Below are 18,468 nucleotides of genomic sequence, written 5' to 3' on the forward strand. Positions count from 1 at the left end.
GTTGATAAGACAGATACTGAAAGAACTGTCATGTGACCACTTCTATTTTCCTTATGAGGCAAACGTAAAGTCATATGCCGAGTTAAGGTGACATTTTAGAAGGAACAGAAAAGGATCACAAAAGACCTGAAGTTTAGAAAATGAAGAGAAAACAGATAAATAAACAAAGGAAAATATGGCAATTTTAAGGGATGGTCAAGAATATTAAACATAAACTTCAAGAGATACTACTTTATTTTGTTTTGTGATTTTCTTCTTGCAATGTTCACTACATCCAGTTTGAGAGCTTAGTGGCCTGCAGAATATCTTAAGAAAGGATCAGAAGGTAGAAGATAACTGGGAGTCAAGAGCACAGAAGAAAGATAAACTACAATGGGTAGAGAAATAGACTTGGAGTACATTACTGGTTATTAAAATCACAGCTGTAATTGATGCTCTGTGGGGACAGGCAGACAAGATGACTAAGCATAAGGCTCAAGGGAAGACCAACATTTAGGAACTGGATCACAGAAATAAAGGAAATGTCCATGAAGGAAATGAGAATGTATGAGTAAGCAGACAGGCCTAGAGGGTGGGCCCCTATTGCTAAAGACATTGCACAGTTAGGACCCAAGACTTGGTTATGTGAGCTGGATCTAAGCTGAAAGCTCCTTTCCTTCAGTCTAGCCTGCTTCAGTAAATACTATGCAAACTGCCAAGAGAGGGAAGCAATTAAATAGTCCTACCCAAATGCAATAGCTATAAATCAGAATAATAACTAGCATGGCAAGATATCTGTAATAGTGCAGTAAATGGCACTCACATTTGTTGGTGGTAACCAACATCTGTCTAATTGGACTTAAGACCCACTCAACAGGAAGGAAATCATGCCTGGTACTGAAAACCGGCTAGTGAGGACATGTACATTACAGAACAATCTACTACCGCCACTTTGCTAGACCAGCATAATTCCTTACTATATTCTAAATCTTATCCTTATATCCACAGATTGGTGTAGCTACTACGCCTCATCAAAGAAGCTTCTCTTCCAGCAAATAGAGACCATTACAGAAAAACACAAATGGACACAATGCAGATCAAGAGACTGTGGGGAGCCCCGCCCCAACCCAGTCTATATCACAGCTCTTGTATCTATGTCTCAGAGGTCATTGTGAAAGAGGAAAGATTTTTAAGAGATAGAATACCAGGAAGTCTGTGGTGAAACAGTCTCTCATAGAAATAGCTGCATAAATAAATTCCTCATGTTGTGGTGTCCCCCAGCCATAAAATTATTTTCATTACTACTTCATAACTGTAATTTTGCTGTTATGAATCCTAATGTAAATATCTGTGTTTTCCGATAGTCTTAGGTGACCCCTGTGAAGGGTTGATCAACCCCCAAAAGGATCATGACCTACAGATTGAGAACCACTGCTCTAGATGAGAACTACAGGCAACTAATGACTGCTGGGAGAGGGAGAATTAGCCTCTCCCAGGGATAAGTTCCCTTGCTGGTTGTCCAATGCACAGTGTTCAAGCCTGCAACCATACATATACAAACAAAAACTGATTTAACAGGTAGTATGTAAAACAGAGGCTATCAACTTGAGAGTTGGGGTGGAGGTGTGGTATAGGTGTGAGAGAGGGTGCTTGGGATAGCCTGGAGGGAGGAAAGGGAGAGAGGAAGCTATGTAATTCTATTTCAATAAAAAAGATATTAAAGAAAAATTAAAGAGAGGAAACCAAGGGAAAGTGATGACCTTAGTTAAAGCACTTTCATGTAATAACAGAGCTGAAAGAGGACTGGACTGAAGGACAAACAAGGCTAACATGGAAGGAAAGAGTCACAAGAAAAATTTTCATTTCTGTGTTCTATTTTTGTCTGCTTTTTTCTTCTTTCCTTTTTGCAAAGATAGGAGAAATATGAGTCAGTAAAAATGGGATATATACATTTCAAAATATTAAGGTTCACTAAAAATTAATCACTTTTAGTCAAAAATGCATCCTTCACTGCCACTTACCACGTTAAGAACTGTGATGTCCAATAAACTACCCTCCAGAAAATTGGCATGATCCCGTCCGGAATGTAACTCCATGGCTTGAAACATGGGTGTTGCCTGTTACAACAATTTAAAGTCAATTGATCACAAATAATTATTTCTTAAATGAAAGTTTATATAAATTTGTGAGTAGCAAAGTTCATTTGCTTCAAATTAATAATTACTGATCAAATCATAATATCTCAGAAAAATTTAAAAACAAAGCTGTTAAACAAAAAGCTGTACATGAAAAGTACAAAACTGTTTACTCTAAAAAGGAATATCATTTAAGTTTCCAATTTCCAGTGTATTTTTAGTTATTTGGTGAAAAGCAGCCCTAGTATTTAATTAACTGGCTTATAGTGTGGAAATATTTATAAAACAAATAAATTTATGAAATCAAATACTCAATGATTACAGTTAAAATACACTCATCCCATTTGTAGGGCTAGCTATATTTTGTCCTTTATTGTTACATAATAGTGAAGGTTGGAATAGGAATTTAATAGGAATTAAATATAACAGAAATTTAGGTGATTAATTCCTGAAAGATGAATGCTAATTAGACACTCTATCACTTCTGCAGAGATAAGCACCCACATCTATACACAATTCTGTTCACATTTTCTAATGAAGAGCCTCTGACCATAAATTCTTCCATTTAAAAGTTTTCTAGACAAGGAGGGTATCTTTTTAATTCAAGGACTTCTAAATCCTCAAGCTATTACTGATCTACATCTAGTTTTTAATGGTGATTCAAAGAAGACTACCACTTTACCTTTACTCAAGTTAGATGTTCTTGCATGTATATGTGCACGTTCGTGTACGCGAAAGCACGTATGTCATCCTTGGTGTGTCATCCTCAGGAGCACTATTTCACCCCTTTGAGACAGGGCTCCTAACTGGTCTGGAGCGCATCAATTTGGCTACACTGGTTGTTGTTCAGTGAGCCCAACACTGGGATTACAAGTGCACGTCACCAGGCACACATTTCTATGTGGATTCTGGGGACCAAACTCAGGTCCTTATGACTGGGAGGCAAGCACTGTATTAAGTGAGCTATCTTGCTAGGTCCTATATTTTCTTTTAAAAGCTGCATAAAGAAGACCTAAACACTCCCCAAAGTACTGACAAAAGCTTCATGTCAACATGAGTAAGCTTCTTATGTGGAAATTTAATAGGGATTCAATAGAACCTTTTGAAATTTTGAATATGTTTATTCATGTGAAATTATGTTTCTTTTAAACATTGTTTTTAATTATGTGTATGAGTTTCCATGTATGTGTGTGTGCACGCACATGAGTACAGGTGCTACAGAAGCCAGAGGTTTTGTCTGTTGTGAACTGCCCAACCTGGGTGTTGGAAATTGAATTTGGGACCTCTGCAAGAACAGGAAGTGCTCTTAACTCTTAAGTGCTGAACCATCTATCTAGCCCCTATGATGTTTCTTAAAAATGTCTAATATGAGAGAAATACCCTTTATCACAATAACCTTATTTTAACTTGTTTCTGTTTGGGGATTTTAAAAACAAGGTCTCATGTAGCCTAGGCTAGTCTTGAACTATGTAGGTGAGGCTGGCCTTGAACTCTTGATGTTCTGGGGTTATAGGTGTGTGCCACCATGTCAAACTCTACTTGTGTTAACTCTTGTAAATTAGATGACATGGAAAATGCTTCTCCTTTATAAATTTACTTATGGTGCTGAAACTTGGGAATGTTCATGACTTTTATATTTAAGATAGAGTGAAATGAGTAAGAGGTTTTAGACAAGGGGTGGAAATAGACTAAAACTTATGTCTTAAGTTTCTCACTACCATACTGTACACTGATGTAGATTTAAAATGTATATGTAAACACCATGCAATATAATAAATATACTAGCAAGGATGAAAGTAGGAGGAACAATAGGGAATAAGGGAAACCAGGTGGTAAGACTATCAGTTGAAATACTGCAGTATTATATTAAACAGGGAAGTAGAAGGAAAAAATACCTCGGAGCTGGGGTGACAGGTGCATACACTCCCGTGACATTATTATTTTCAGGAGGGCTGGAATTGGCAGCAGCATGTCTGCATCGGTTGTATATTGTCTAAAGCAATTAACACATGTTTTAAATTGAGAACCAAGAATTCACCAAATACTTAAAAGATTTTTCATAAATCTACCTACTTATTTTCCTGGCTATACTGTTTAATAACTAAATTCTTAAAACAACATTGAAATTCAAAATGATATGTAGGTCAAGGGATAGCCAGACTGCAGTCCACAGCTTCGTAGAGGCTAGCTGACAGGGAGGGACCCTGGGAGGGACACATGGATAACCCAGTGAAATAGAAGTGGATGGGATCTGCATGAGCGGGCTGGGGGTTGGGGGGTGGCAAAGGGCAAGGAATGGGGGGTGAGAAGATAGGGAAATGGGAGGGTTGAGCTAGAGAAGGGATGGAGTGGAAGAGCAGGGAAGAAGATACCATGATAGATGAAGACATCATGGAATTGGGAAGAGGCAGGGTGCTGGGGAAGCTCTCAGGAATCCACAGGGATGACCCCGCCTTGGACTGCTGGCAGTAATTGAGGGGGTGCCTGGACTGATCTACTCTGGTGACCGGTCTACTGAATACCCTAACTGTCATCATAGAGCCTTTGTCCAGTGACTGATGGAGGTGGATGCAGGGATCCACGGCCCCGGGCCAGGCTGAGCTCAGGGAATCCAATGATTGGAGAGAGGAGGGATTTCACGGGCAGGGGACATGGAGACCATGATGGGAAGACATGCAGAGATGACAGGCCACACTAGTGGAGACCCATGAACTGTGGACTAATGGCTGTGGAGCCCCCATGGGACTGGACTAGGCCCTCTGGATATGGGAGACACCTGGGTGGGGAGATTAGGATCCATCCCTGGTACATGGGCAGGCTTTTGGAAGCCGGGTGCCTATGGTGTGGCACCTTGCGCAGCCTTGGTGTGACGGAGAGTGGATTGGACCTGCCTCAGCTAGGTGCGCCGGGCTCCACTGACTCCCCATGGGAGACCCTGATTTGGAGGATGTGGGGATCAGGGGTGGCTTGGGAGGGAGGGCTGGGGGGTGGGAGGAGGGAGGAGGTGGGATCTGTGGGTGGTATGTAGGGTGAGTAGAAAATTTCTTAATTAAAAAAATGATAACCTCACATAGTTTTGTCATTTTAACAAAGCAATATTCAAAGCATATTTCAAATTGTATGATTACAACCATCTTTAAATTGTATCTCAATTTCACTCTTACCGTACTAACATCCAGTGGCAGTATGAAGACAATAAGAAAGCAGAGATACCAAGCAAGCAGTGTTCCAATGATTACAAGTCTATGCTGCTTCTTAAAGTCTCCATATCGATGAAGGAGGAACAATGCCAGAAAAAAGACAAAAACGATCTCAAGTCCTAAAGCTGCACCACTCATTATTGAAAGCTCACGATCTCCAACTAATGTAATTCATGTACAGTTCTGGACCATATCTGTTCACTAGACAAGAGAAAAGAAAGAAACGTGTAACATTAACATAGAAAACAACAATTTGGAAATTTTTTAATTACTTTATTAATGTATTAGGAAACTCTTTGGAAAACTGTTGTGTAACTTTACATTGGCCTGTGAATAAGACAAGATGACAAGGTTTTTTTTTAATAACTCACTTTTAAAGTACATCTTTAAAATTATCAGTAGGCTGGGTGTGCTAGCACATACCCACATAGGTTAGTACTCCTGCTAGGGAAGGAGGATCATGAGGTAGAGGCCAGCCTGTACTATATAGCAAGACCCTGTCTCATATATACCTATATGCACACATATATATACATATATATCATGTATACATAATGTATTCATTATTCTAAGATATATATTCTTTAAGTTTCTCACTGCCATATTGTTTTTTTGTTTTTTAATTCTTTCTTTCTTTCTTTATTTATTTATTTTTTGGTTTTTCGAGACAGGGTTTCTCTGTAGCTTTGGAGCCTGTCCTGGACTAGCTCTGTGGACCAGGCTGGCCTCGAACTCACAGAGATCCACCTGCCTCTGCCTCCCGAGTGCTGGGATTACAGGCGTGCGCCATCACTGCCCGGCCCTCACTGCCATATTGTATACTGATGTATATTTAAAATGTATATATAAAGATACTTACAGGCATGCGCCATCACCGCCCAGCCCTCACTGCCATATTGTATACTGATGTATATTTAAAATGTATATATAAAGATACATATATCATTTCTTTAGGTAGATTAAATGTAATCATATCATTACAATCTTTTATATTCTAATAAAAGTCATACTCATTCTTAAAAATATTAAAAAATTAAATGAATACTAAGATGAACAGTTTTTATATATTTGAGTATGTTTCTTAATGTTACATAAATGCTAGCCAAACATTTAAATTATTTTTAATTTAAAAACTTTTGTATACAATATATTTTGATCTCCCAACTCCTCGCAGATTCTCACCACCTCCCCATCTACCCAACTACATGTTCTCTCTCTCTAAAGAACATAAAAAGAAAACAAATAAACAATACCAGTATGCTGTGGGATGGTCTGTATGTCAAATGCTCTGACTGGTCAATAAATAAAACACTGATTGGCCAGTGGCCAGGCAGGAAGTATAGGCAGGACTAACAGAAAGGAGAACTGAAAGAACAGGAAGATGGGAGGAGTCACTGCCAGTCGCCACCATGACAAGCAGCATGTGAAGATGCAGGTAAGCCATGAGCCACGTGGCAAGGTATAGATTTATGGAAATGGATTAATTTAAGCTATAAGAACAGTTAGCAAGAAGCCATGGCCATACAGTTTATAAGCAATATAAGTCTCTGTGTTTACTTGGTTGGGTCTGAGTGGCTGTGGGACTGGCAGGTGACAGAGATTTGTCCTGACTGTGGGCAAGGCAGGAAAACTCTAGCTACACCAGTAAGATAAAGAATACCAAAACATACACACATAAAACAAACAAAAACCATGGAGTCTGTTTTGTTGGCCAACTACTCTTGGGCATGAGGCCTGTCCTGAGTGTGGCTGATAAATCCTGTGACACTCCATCAGAGAAAACTGATTTTCCCTTTGCCATCAGTGATAAACTGCAAATAGCTTCATGGTTAGGGGTGGATCTTTGTAGCAGAATATTTTATATAAATAAGCTATCATAGAAAACCAGATATTAAGTCTATCTTAGCAAGTTAGACATTTAATAAAATAAAGTTTTCTAAGATCATCCATAGACAAGAACTTAAGATTTTCCGAAAGTCACCAACAGAAACATTCCAAAGTAACTTCTTTGAAACAGTATTCTCCTTGTGTGCTTTGTCAAACTCAACTTTCATGATCAAAGTTTGCTATACTCTACTTTATAGGTTAACATTTTCCATTACTCTGTATAAATCTTACTTCCTCTAAAGAAAGCTACTTTTCTATTTCATGTACAAAGAAGCTACTACTACTACCACCATTGAAAAACTATCTAGACCACACTGGTCAGTCGGAAATTCATCATACAGCCTACATTAGCTTCACACTCATCAATCTCTTACTGTGAGTTACCTGAATGCTGGGATTACAGGTGTGTGGCACCATAGCTGGTCTTACCAAGTCATTAGTTGTTTTTTGTTTTGTTTTGTCTCCAAGTTTTTAAGACATGGTCTTGCTATGGAGCCCAAGCTAGCCTCTAACTCATAATATAGACCAGACTAGCCTTGAACTGGTAACTCAGTATTGAGACAACAATTTTGTTCTTTTTTGTTTGTTTGAAACAGGGTTTCATGTAGCCCAGGCTGGTTCTATCATGAATGAAGCTTGACTATTTCTTCCCTTCACTTCCCAAGTGCTGGTGGATTACAGGTATGTGCCGGCACACCAGCTGGAAAATATTTTTAATTGTGAGCGTATAATACAAACATCAGCAAATAATTCCTCACTTAAAAAAAAAAAAAAGGAAAAGACGAGACAATATGTACTTTTTTTTTCCACCCTGAATCCAGGTTGGTAGATTGGTTAATGAGCTGGCTAATAGCTTCAGAGATTCTCCTGTCTCTGCCCCTGCTGCCCACCAAGAGGGCATGTGCCTCTTCACCCAGCTTTTTGTGTGGGTTCTGGGAATCTGAACTTTGGTCCTCACGCTTGTGAATCAGCAATTGTTCCACTGAACCATCTTCCCAGCACCTCTTCTTACTTAATTATATCCCTGTACTACCTTCTGTAGCTAGACTCCCTGAAAGAGAGCTCTAACGTATCCGGCACATTTGAAATATCTGTTGAAATAATTAATGAGTGACTACTATTTGTCAGGACTTACACTACTTTTCTATTACTGATTAATTCAAAAGCAATTTGAAACTTGTTAAAATAAACTTTATAAATTAATGTCTACTGCTTTGTACCTTATCAACTTCTACTAAACAGTTTAAATATCATATTTAAGGAAAAAACCTGGACTTCAACCATTTTTAAGGCAACCAAGTGAAGAATAGCACCCTGACTATAAAGAAAGTATACAGCCAAACATCTCCTGTGCCAAAATGAAACACTCATAAGTATGTTTTAATCTATAACATTTTAAAAGACTGAGACTAAGAAATTGAGAAGCATAGTAAAAATATTAATATGGCAGGTTAGTAACTGATTTTGTTGTCTACTTCTGCCTATTATAGTACTAACCTGCCATATTAGTATTTTTACTGCAGTAATGAAGAACAACTTTATCGTCATAGTTTCTGTGGATCAAAATTCCCAGCACAGAAAAGCTCAACTGAGTTCTCTGCTTAGGATCTCAAGACATCAGCAGGGTTACAATTACATTTACATTTACATTCCTCTCTGAAGAAGATCTAAGAATTCACAGTGGGCAAAATTTAGTTCCACTCATCAAGGCTAAGGGGACATATGGAGTCCAAACACTGGATACTCTCATTTCCAGAGATTAAGGGATAGCTCTGTGTGTGTGTGTGTGTGTGTGTGTGTGTGTGTGTGTGTGTGTGTATACTCAGTATTCTGTTTACCACATTGTTTATTTCTTTTTGTGTCATTATGACATAGGTGAAGGCCATTGAAATTGGAGATTGATTGGGTTTCCCTAACCTGAAAGAATATGGGTTTAAAGTCTGTATCTTTGATCTTGTTCCTAGATTCAAATGAGGAATTACTTTTTTTTTTTTTTTTTTTTTTTTTTTTTGGTTTTTCGAGACAGGGTTTCTCTGTGTAGCTTTGCGCCTTTCCTGGGACTCACTTGGTAGCCCAGGCTGGCCTCGAACTCACAGAGATCCACCTGGCTCTGCCTCCCGAGTGCTGGGATTAAAGGCGTGCGCCACCACCGCCCGGCGAGGAATTACTTTTTTAAGTATAGAATGATAGTACGTTCTACGACTACCTACGAATTCCTATAGCTCGTTTTGGTTGCTGCAACTGAATAACTGTTTAAAGGCAGGGAATCTTATTCTTTGCCTCACTTAGCTATTTACATATTATAGCTCATAAAAGTAATTGTCAATATAAAAACATCTGGTCCTAGCCGGGTGGCGGTGGTGGCAGCGGCGGCAGCGGTGGCGGCGGGGCACACCTTTAATCCCCAGCACTCGGGAGGCAGAGGCAGGTGGATCTCTGTGAGTTCGAGGCCAGCCTGGGCTACAAAGTGAGTTCCAGGAGGCGCAAAGCTACACAGAGAAACCCTTTCTCGAAAAACAAAACAAAACAAAACAAAACAAAAAAAATCTGGTCCTGTTAACAATGGAACAGCAATTGAGGAATACATATCAAAATCATTTAAGAAAAAAAAATTCCTTTTTTAATTACTCATTCTCAAGGAAAACCAAAACACAAAGCTGGGTGTGGGGGCACACACTTATGTTTCCAGGGCTAAGGAGGAGGAGACAGGTGGCTCCCTGGGGCTTATTGGCCTGCCAGCTTTACCTTGTGAGCAAGCTCCAAAAAAAAAAGGGCACTTCTTAAAATAAGGTAGACAACATTGAGAATCAACAACACAGGTGGCTCTCTGCCTTCACTGCTCACACATGCTTACACACGCACATAAATATACATGTATACACACAAGCATGTGTGTGCAAATATACACCCACATACACAAAAGAAACAGCAAAATGGGAATTAAAGATTTATCTACAATGTTCATTTTCACTATAGCATTATATATTAAAAACACAGAAGAACTAAATGTTTGCAATAAGTAGTCCAGAAAGTCCTCTGGTCTCACCATTACCAACTGAGTATATAAGGACAAAGATTTAATAAAACAAAATGTGGTGATGATGGTGCATGAAAAAAATGGTTTCTACTCTCTTCTTTGTGCCTTCTTGTATATGTGTGCTTTTAATTTTTAGTAATAAATAACAGTATTTTGTAATTAAGAGTTTTTTTAAGGTCAATATTATATGTAGGATTAAATACACAGACAAAGTTTGTATTGGATGTTACAACTCTTTTAAAATATATGTTTTATAATATCTTGGAAAACCTGGGCTTAAAACCATAACTGTGTAATTTATGCAATGTAAGCTCTTAAATGAAGATGAGCACCTCACACCTGTGGCTATAAAGATCAAATATGCATAAAACACTAATGAAGAGTTCCAGACACAAGCAGGTTCTGAATATGTGCTAACTGCTTACCTCTGCGCTCTTCTAGAAAATACCTACTTGCTCCAATGGTCTCAAAGCATTAGTTTTGCCCTCAAAAGTCAGCTTTCCTCAAAAAAGTATATATAAGAAAGGAAAGCAACTGTATTTTACTTCTCAATCTCTGTGGCTACAATAACTTCCAAAGTGTATCCTTATCCCTTTGTAAGAAATGAACCTGGCTCATAAAGATTATTGCTCCCTTGCAATATTAGCATTATTTCCTTCAGTTTGCAAGGTAGCTAAACAATTCTTCATCTGTATGCTGGCAAGAGACTAAACACAATTCAGAACCATGTCAAGAAGGTGCACCTAGCACACCAATGCCAGACAAGAAGATGTCATTCATTTAGGCACATAATCAGAGTGGGTTAATTATTACAGATCATTAGCTAAATTGTAACTGTGTGTAACCCTATGAAAGATTTCAAGAGCCAAAGAAAAAATTTGCCTTTGATCACAACAAAGGTTGACTTATCATATTCTTCAAACATTAAAATAACAGGTTTGGGGAGAAGATGATAGTTAATATTTGGAAGCATCCTAGTTTTCATGGCTTGATATTAACACCATAGTAGCAAAGTTGATTTTACTCAAAATCAAAGTGCCAACTGACTTAATTGATCAAATTTTAGCACCTTACATGTAGTCAGATTGTACAATTCAAAACGCCAGGTCCAAAGCCTTAAATATTTAAAACCCAACTTCATTTTCTAATGATCAAAATAGTATTCAGTACTATTTTCCAATGCCTTTATGGCCATCTTGCTAAAATTAATGGTTCAGGAGTGCTGTCTTCTATGTAGATTGTGGCTGGTAATGGTCATACAGGCTAAACTCACTGTGAAAGAAAAATTTAAAAGTTAAGATAATTTTGGAATTTGAGGAATTCCAAATGTTCAAAAACAGAGAGGGAGCTCAAGCAAAAGAGAATTGAGTTTAAAAAAAAAAAAAAAAAAAAAAAGAGGAAGAAACCAAAGCAACTGATGAGGATAGAAACAAAAAACTGACAAAAAAAAAATTTCTCAAATCCCAAAATTCTGAAACCAATAAAAAAATTTTCCCATCAAAACCTAAGGATTCATCAGAGTTGGTTTTAACTTATGCTTTTATTCCAGGCCTTGAGATGCTACACAAACTCTCCACCACTGGGCCACTTCCCAGTTGCAGTATTAATTTAAATTAGTATTTTAACTCAGATCTGATATAATGAAAGCTAGATGATAACTCAAGATCCTAACAACGAAGAATTAAAATTAGCAGAAGAAGTAGTGAAGGATAAAACATAAAAGAAAGCAATTTCCAACTACTAAGAAGAAATGCCTTAGCTGTAAGTATTATTCTCATGGTTAAAGATTTCATGGCTAGAGCTCCATTTAGAACAAGAGCACAAGTGACAATTTCACTTCAAAACCCAAAAGTCAGAATGGCTTTGCTCTTGTTTTGGTCCATCTAAGGGAGGAATTGACAAACCAGGAGACAAGGATTCCAAGGTGTGTAAGCAAGAGGCACAAGCAGATGACTCATCTTTGGCAAGGCTGGAAGGGCTGAATCTGCAAGCAGGTCAGTGGGTAAGGAGAACACTAACCTTTCAACAAACCCTTAAGGATTTCAGCTGAGAGAATTACTTTGATATCCGGAGACTCCTTTATAACAAAGTAACGTTTTTACAAAGGAACTCTAAGATTGGATGTATGCTTAGGATATTACACTGCACATTATTTGTTTTGTTGAATTAGTCCCACGACCTAGTGAGGAAAGACTGTTAGAATTCTTGCTTACTAAAGGAGAAAATGGCAGAGTGGATAAGTAGCTTATGCAAGTTCTCACAGCCAGCCTGTGGCAAAACAGATCCGAACTGAGGCATCCTGACCACGGAGAATGGATTTCAAGTTCATGTCTCATCTCCAATCCAGACATCCTTTTAAAACGCAATTTGTTTTAAATAATCTCTATGGTTCCGTTTTCATAAAAAATAAATTAAAAATATTCCCCTATTCTTTTTCCAAGATATATCAAGACAGAATGCTAAAATAATAATAATAATAATTTTTTTACTTTGTGGGTAATTATTTCATTTAGACTACAGTAGTTTTGTTTTGTTTCTAATTTTCATGGGAGAAGTACAAAGTAAAACAGAACAAATAAGAATCTTGTTATTGATCTAACCTGCCCATTACAAATCATTAAATCAAAGAAAACTCAAAATAACTTTAAAACCAAGAAAGAGAAAGGGATAGTTATGGAATTTGATAGGCAACTGAAAAAACTTGCTATAACTGTCTCCAGTTCTTTGTTCCCCTAAGCTAAATAACATAAAGGAATTTTTAAATTTCTCTCTATGATGCAACACTGCCATTATGCTTAACTGTATCTCTCTGGCTATATTTGATTTTCAAAAATAAGATCAACTAGCATTGAATAGATGGCTACATAGACATAGTTATACCCATGTATGCATATACATGCCATATATATGCACACAGATATCATGGCCAGTTAGGATTGTCAGTCTTTTCTAGCCTCTCCTGGGCCCTGAAAACATTGCTTGCCTTGTAACTATGCTGTGTTTTTAGCTGCATAAAGAACACTGTTAGTGCCTTTTCCAAACATTTCATGTTTCTCAATTTATAATGTCACTTTGTATTCTATTTCAATCTTCCAAAGAGCACTAGATATTATTCAACCTAATAATATTTTCAGTTATAAAAAATATGATTTTTCCCCTAATGCTAAAAATGTTTTAAGACTTATTAAAATGAAATGCAATGTGTGTTGAGTAAGAGTAAATAAGATTAATCAGAAAATAAAATATTTTACATTAGCAGCAATCACAATGTAGTCCTTTAAGAGACTAGAGGGCAGTTTCTACCTAGTTAATAATCTCAATCATCAGTGGACAGAAATCCTCTATCAAAAAGAATCATGTGTGCCAGTATAAGCCTTAAATTTTTTTTACCATACTAAGGAAACAGCTGTGAGTAGAAGAAATGTCAAAGAAGAATAGTTCCATTATCAAGGCAAAGCAGAGGCTCCTAATTTCAAAGTTGATAGGCTTTCCTTGGTGTCCTAGAGAGGGCCTTGTGTCCACTAATTTAAATATCCTATGCATTCTCTGGTAACTTAGCTAAATTCAGGGCTAAACAAGGTTATATTTTATGTTTAAATTTAGAAATATCTCATCTATTATACCTTCCCACCTACAAGGTCTTTATTTGAGGTGGCCTTTACTAATTACTTTGTATCTCAACATTGTTTATTAGCATGGTGTAAAACTATTATTGTTGTGTTGTCTTTCATGACTTTACAAGCTCTGTCTTGTTTACTCTCCCTAAAAAGAAGACTGCATTTTTTTTTCCCCTAAATGAGTTACAATAACAGAAGGGATGCAGGTCAAGAGAAGGTAAATGTGTTTTTCCAAAGTAACAATAGGTAACTTTATATAAAACCTCAGAAGGTCTCATTTTAACACACTTTCTTACTGTAACAGTTGAATGAATGAATGAACTGTGAATATGCGTCATTTTCTTATTTTCTTTCTTGTTGGGTGGGTTTTGTTTTGGTTTTTGAGACAGGTTTCTCTGTGTAGCCCTCACTGTCCTAGAACTCACGCTGCAGACCAGGCTGGTCTCGAACTCACAGAGATCTGCCTGCCTCTGCCTCTGGAGTGCTAAGACTAAAGGTGTGTGCCACCAGGCCAGGTCAGATCTCTTTTTTCACATAAAATCTTACTTTTAAGAACTAAGGGTTTATGAATTCCTTCCTGTGTCAAGAAATAATTGATGCAAGGACCATGCTAGAAACAAACACACACCAGAGCAAGAGGGATTTAATTCCCTTATAAAATGCATCTTGAGCCGGGCGGTGGTGGCACAAGCCTTTAATCCTAGGACTCTGGAGGCAGAGGTAGGCAGATCTCTGTGAGTTCGAGGCCAGCCGGGATACAGCGTGAGTTCCAGGAAAGGCACCAAAGCTACAGTAGAGAAACCGTGTCTCGAAAAACCAAACCAAACGAATCTTGCCCCCCCCCCCGCCCCCACCAAAGAAACACAAGGGCATGTCATCTAACATACGAACCAGAACCAATATTCTTAAGTTTTTGATGCAGCTAGCCTGCTTTTTTTCTCAACTTTATAAATCCTCTCCATTTTCATTGGACTTGAAATGCATCCCCCTACATTCTCCCCTGCTGCCCTGGAGTCACATTTTCAGCGGGTTGCACACTTGAATTTCGCATGGTCATTCTAATCTAATCGCCCCCCCGACCTCTTCAGAGAGCCTAAATGAGCCTAGCTTTTAGGCAGAGATTCAAAGAGAGGTTATGGGTTGAGTCAGAAGCACCGTAACAGCTTTTCAGGGTGGTCTCTCGCTGCAAGCCTCGCCTTGCCATCGCATTCCCTTGGTTGCCACCTGATCAAGGAGACAGGAGGATGCACGAGGGAGGGAACCACGGCGGGCTCCTGCTGCCCTAAAAATCAAACCACGGCTTCTCTTGGAACTGCGCAAAAAGGCTTTCCACGCGCACGTTATCTGATTCGACCCTCCCAGTCCAAGCCCGTGGGGTGTGCGTCGTCCTCAAGCCTGTTTTATAGGGGAGGTAAGGATCGGGTCCACAGCTAGTCCCCCAGGGCCGCCCACTGCCAGGTGGAGGAAGCAGATGCCTGGCTGGCTGGAGGGCAGGCGTGCCTGCCACCCGCAGCCCCTCTCACCTGGCGGGCCACCGAGGCCAGGGAGATGGGCCTGGCGGCGGCGGCGGCGACACCGGCCCCCTCGAGGTCTCGAACTCCCCACCCCCCGCCCCCGCCCAGTCCATCTCCGCCAGGCTGGGCCGGGACCCCAGACCCCGGACGCGCCTCACGAGCCCCGCCTCAGGCTCACCGTGGGATCTCGCCAGACAGCGTCTGCAAGGGACCGAGAAGCTTCGCGTCCGCCGCGGCCTGCCGCGGTCAGAGACCCGCAGTCCGAGGCGACCGCGGCGGTGGTCACCCGCAGGCCTTGTGGGTTCCGGGGGGGAAAAAAGAAAAAAGCCGGACCCAGTCAATCGGCTGACATTTTCCCCAGCCAGCGTGGCTCCGCCCACTTCCGCTTGCCCGTCCTCTCCCCCCCAACCCCCACCCCTCAATCCCGCCCTGCGCCGCGGGGGGTTGTGGGTATCCGGAGGGTTGGGCCAAAAAAAAAAGAATGGAGGAAGTAGGAGTGAACCTAGGCGGACTGCGAGCCAGGCCCAGAACTACAGTTCCCAGCAGGCGACGGGGCGCCAGAAGGCGGCTGCTGGAGAGCGGGATGCAGAACTCCGCGCGCGCGGCGGTGATGGAACGTTGCTAGTTCGCGGGTCCGGCAGCTGGGGCCCCCGGGGATCGCTCTGCGCCGCGCGCTGGAGCGGGAGTCTGGGAGACAGGCAGGTCTTCAAATTAATGCACACATTCAAAACCCCTGAATCCGTGGACGCAATGCACAGGTAAACCGATTGCAAAAACGGGCAAAGCATGAATGAACCGTTTGGAATTCTTTTAGGCCGCAAATGTTGCTTCTTGCTCAAATATTCTTGTTTTGTGAATGGTTACTTAGCCCCTTTTTTGAAGAAAGTGGATGGATGCATGCTTTAATGAGAATATGTGGCTTTCGCTTTGGCTTCCTAATTAGGTTTTCCTCCCACTGTTTTGAATCATGGTATGAATGCCGTCCCTCTTTTTCCCTCCACGGGAAGAAATTATTGAGGCCTTCTGCGTGACCATAAATTCCAAAGCCTTTCGAAGTGGAGTGTGTATGTGTTTCCGATTTTCTCTTTCATTCTTGGAAACTCGCTGCAGGGACGTTAAAAAATTCAATACTGTTGCTTGGTGTGACTTTTCTACACTGCATACTTGACGCTTCTTTCATTCCTACCTTGGAATTACTGAGGGGTGTGCTTTCAAAAGGAATGGGGAATGTGTGCCCTTCTGCAGGAAGCACCTTCAGGAGATTCCGGACCAAAGTAGCAACGTCAGCACCAGCTTCACGTGGGGATGGGATTCCAACAAGACTTCTGAACTGCTATCAGGCATGGGTGTCTCTGCCTTGGAGAAGGAGGAGGTGGACAGTGAGAACATTCCACATGAACTGCTCTCAAACCTCGGCCACCCCCAGAGCCCTCCAAGGAAACGGCTAAAAAGCAAGGGCAGCGACAAAGACTTTGTGATCATCCGTAGGCCTAAGCTCAATCGAGAGAACTTTCCAGGTAAGGCATGACCACTAAAATTCAAATTGTGTAAGAAATGGATTGAACTGTTTTGTTTGAACTAAATTGATGGAACTATTTCCTTGTGGGATCTTTAGGATGGGTACCTAAAATTGCCTAACTTTGAAGTGTTGCGGTGTAATGGAAATCAGTTTTTGAAGTCTCCGGAATCCTGGTAGGTCTTTATCTTCTGGTCTCCAATTGACTAGAAACTTTTAACCCACGAGACAGCATTCCTGCCCTTTTCCTTACAAGGGAATCTCCCTGCTCAAAGTCCACTCAGCACACTGATAATGGGAATATAAGCAAGGATCTTAGAGGATTCCTTTAGTCTCTAAAGCACTGTTTAGTACCAGAGTGAACTTAATATCTTAAATTAGGTTATTTTAGGCACTTTAGGAAGGTAAATGTTGACCTAAGAGGAGGAGACTTACCTCCCTACTCCACTTGCAACAGGCCCTTTAGGGGTGTTGTGTTTCCATTAATGTGGCACTATAGTGGCAGTCATAGAACCCTAAAACTTAGTGTGATCCCCACTCTTCCCCCTATGTCCAACTAGTTATTGTGTCTTAACCTCCTGCATGGGAAACGATCCAGCTTTCATCATCTCTTCCTGAATTATTGTAATGGGTTTATAACTTCAGCTTTCTCCCCAGTTCTGTCTCCTGGAGATAAAATGAATTGATTAAAATAGAATTTACTTTAAATTATTCCCTTACCAGTGACTCCCATTCCCTGATTTCCCAAGCATTTTTAAATAAGTGCCTCCAGGATAGATCAAGACTCAGGCACTCACAGTCATAGGGTAAATAATAGTGTATTGACCTGAGGCATTGTCAGATTTTTTTTTTTTTTTTTTTCTGGTTTTTCAAGACAGGGTTTCTCTGTGTAGCTTTGCGCCTTTCCTGGGACTCACTTGGTAGTCCAGGCTGGCCTCGAACTCACAGAGATCCTTCTGGCTCTGCCTCCCGAGTGCTGGGATTAAAGGCGTGCGCCACCACCGCCCGGCGCATTGTCAGATTTTTTGTTTTTGTTGTTTTTTCGGTTTGGGGTTTTTTTGTTTTGTTTTTTTGTCTTTTAAAAGAGTGATGTGGCAAGTATTTGCTGAGAACACACTATGGTTTCCACAGTATAGTGCTAAGAATACAGCAGTGAGCAAAACACACACATGTTTGAAGCTTAGAACTTCCCTTCCATTGAGGAAATACTATAAACACAGTGGACATGCTATTTTATGTAATGTGTTAGGCCGTGGTAGCTCAAAACAGACAGAGATCAAGCTGAGAGAGAATGGAAGTCCTGAAGTCAGAAGATAGACTGCAAACTGGGCATTGACTAAAACCCTTAGCTAGATGATAGACTGCAACCTGGGTATTGACTAAAACCCTTAGCTGGACAGTGACCTTTAAGCAAAGGCAAGGAGGGGAGAGAGCAGGAGTGTGTCATGAAAATGTCTCTTGGTGGAAAGAACCTGAGGCAAAAGGAACAGCCATTGTAAAATTCTAGGTTAAACAATGCGCCATGGTGTAAAAGTAGAGTAGGGAGAAGTATGGCACACTGGTGGAAATGAGTAGTTAACAAT

The 18,468-nt window shown here is 40.2% G+C and overlaps 2 protein-coding genes across 2 annotated transcripts in view; one reads left to right on the forward strand and one right to left on the reverse strand.

Annotated features, from left to right (window-relative positions):
- Lmbrd2 (LMBR1 domain containing 2) overlaps window positions 1-15,676 on the reverse strand; it is a 51,896-nt gene extending 36,220 nt beyond the window's left edge. Inside the window, exons 1-4 of the mRNA XM_059276516.1 lie at window positions 15,548-15,676; window positions 5,279-5,515; window positions 4,010-4,107; window positions 2,001-2,096 (exon numbers count right to left, since the gene is read on the reverse strand). Of these exons, the coding sequence (XP_059132499.1) occupies window positions 2,001-2,096; window positions 4,010-4,107; window positions 5,279-5,452 (368 nt within the window). The 5' untranslated portion in view covers window positions 5,453-5,515; window positions 15,548-15,676. The remainder of the gene's footprint in view (window positions 1-2,000; window positions 2,097-4,009; window positions 4,108-5,278; window positions 5,516-15,547) is intronic.
- Window positions 15,677-15,956: 280 nt separating this feature from the next.
- Window positions 15,957-18,468, forward strand: part of Skp2 (S-phase kinase associated protein 2) — a 29,194-nt gene continuing 26,682 nt past the window's right edge. Inside the window, exons 1-2 of the mRNA XM_059276607.1 lie at window positions 15,957-16,127; window positions 16,615-16,886. Of these exons, the coding sequence (XP_059132590.1) occupies window positions 16,084-16,127; window positions 16,615-16,886 (316 nt within the window). The 5' untranslated portion in view covers window positions 15,957-16,083. The remainder of the gene's footprint in view (window positions 16,128-16,614; window positions 16,887-18,468) is intronic.

The sequence above is a fragment of the Peromyscus eremicus genome, chromosome 11 (assembly GCF_949786415.1).
Source record: "Peromyscus eremicus chromosome 11, PerEre_H2_v1, whole genome shotgun sequence".
NCBI lineage: Eukaryota > Metazoa > Chordata > Mammalia > Rodentia > Cricetidae > Peromyscus > Peromyscus eremicus.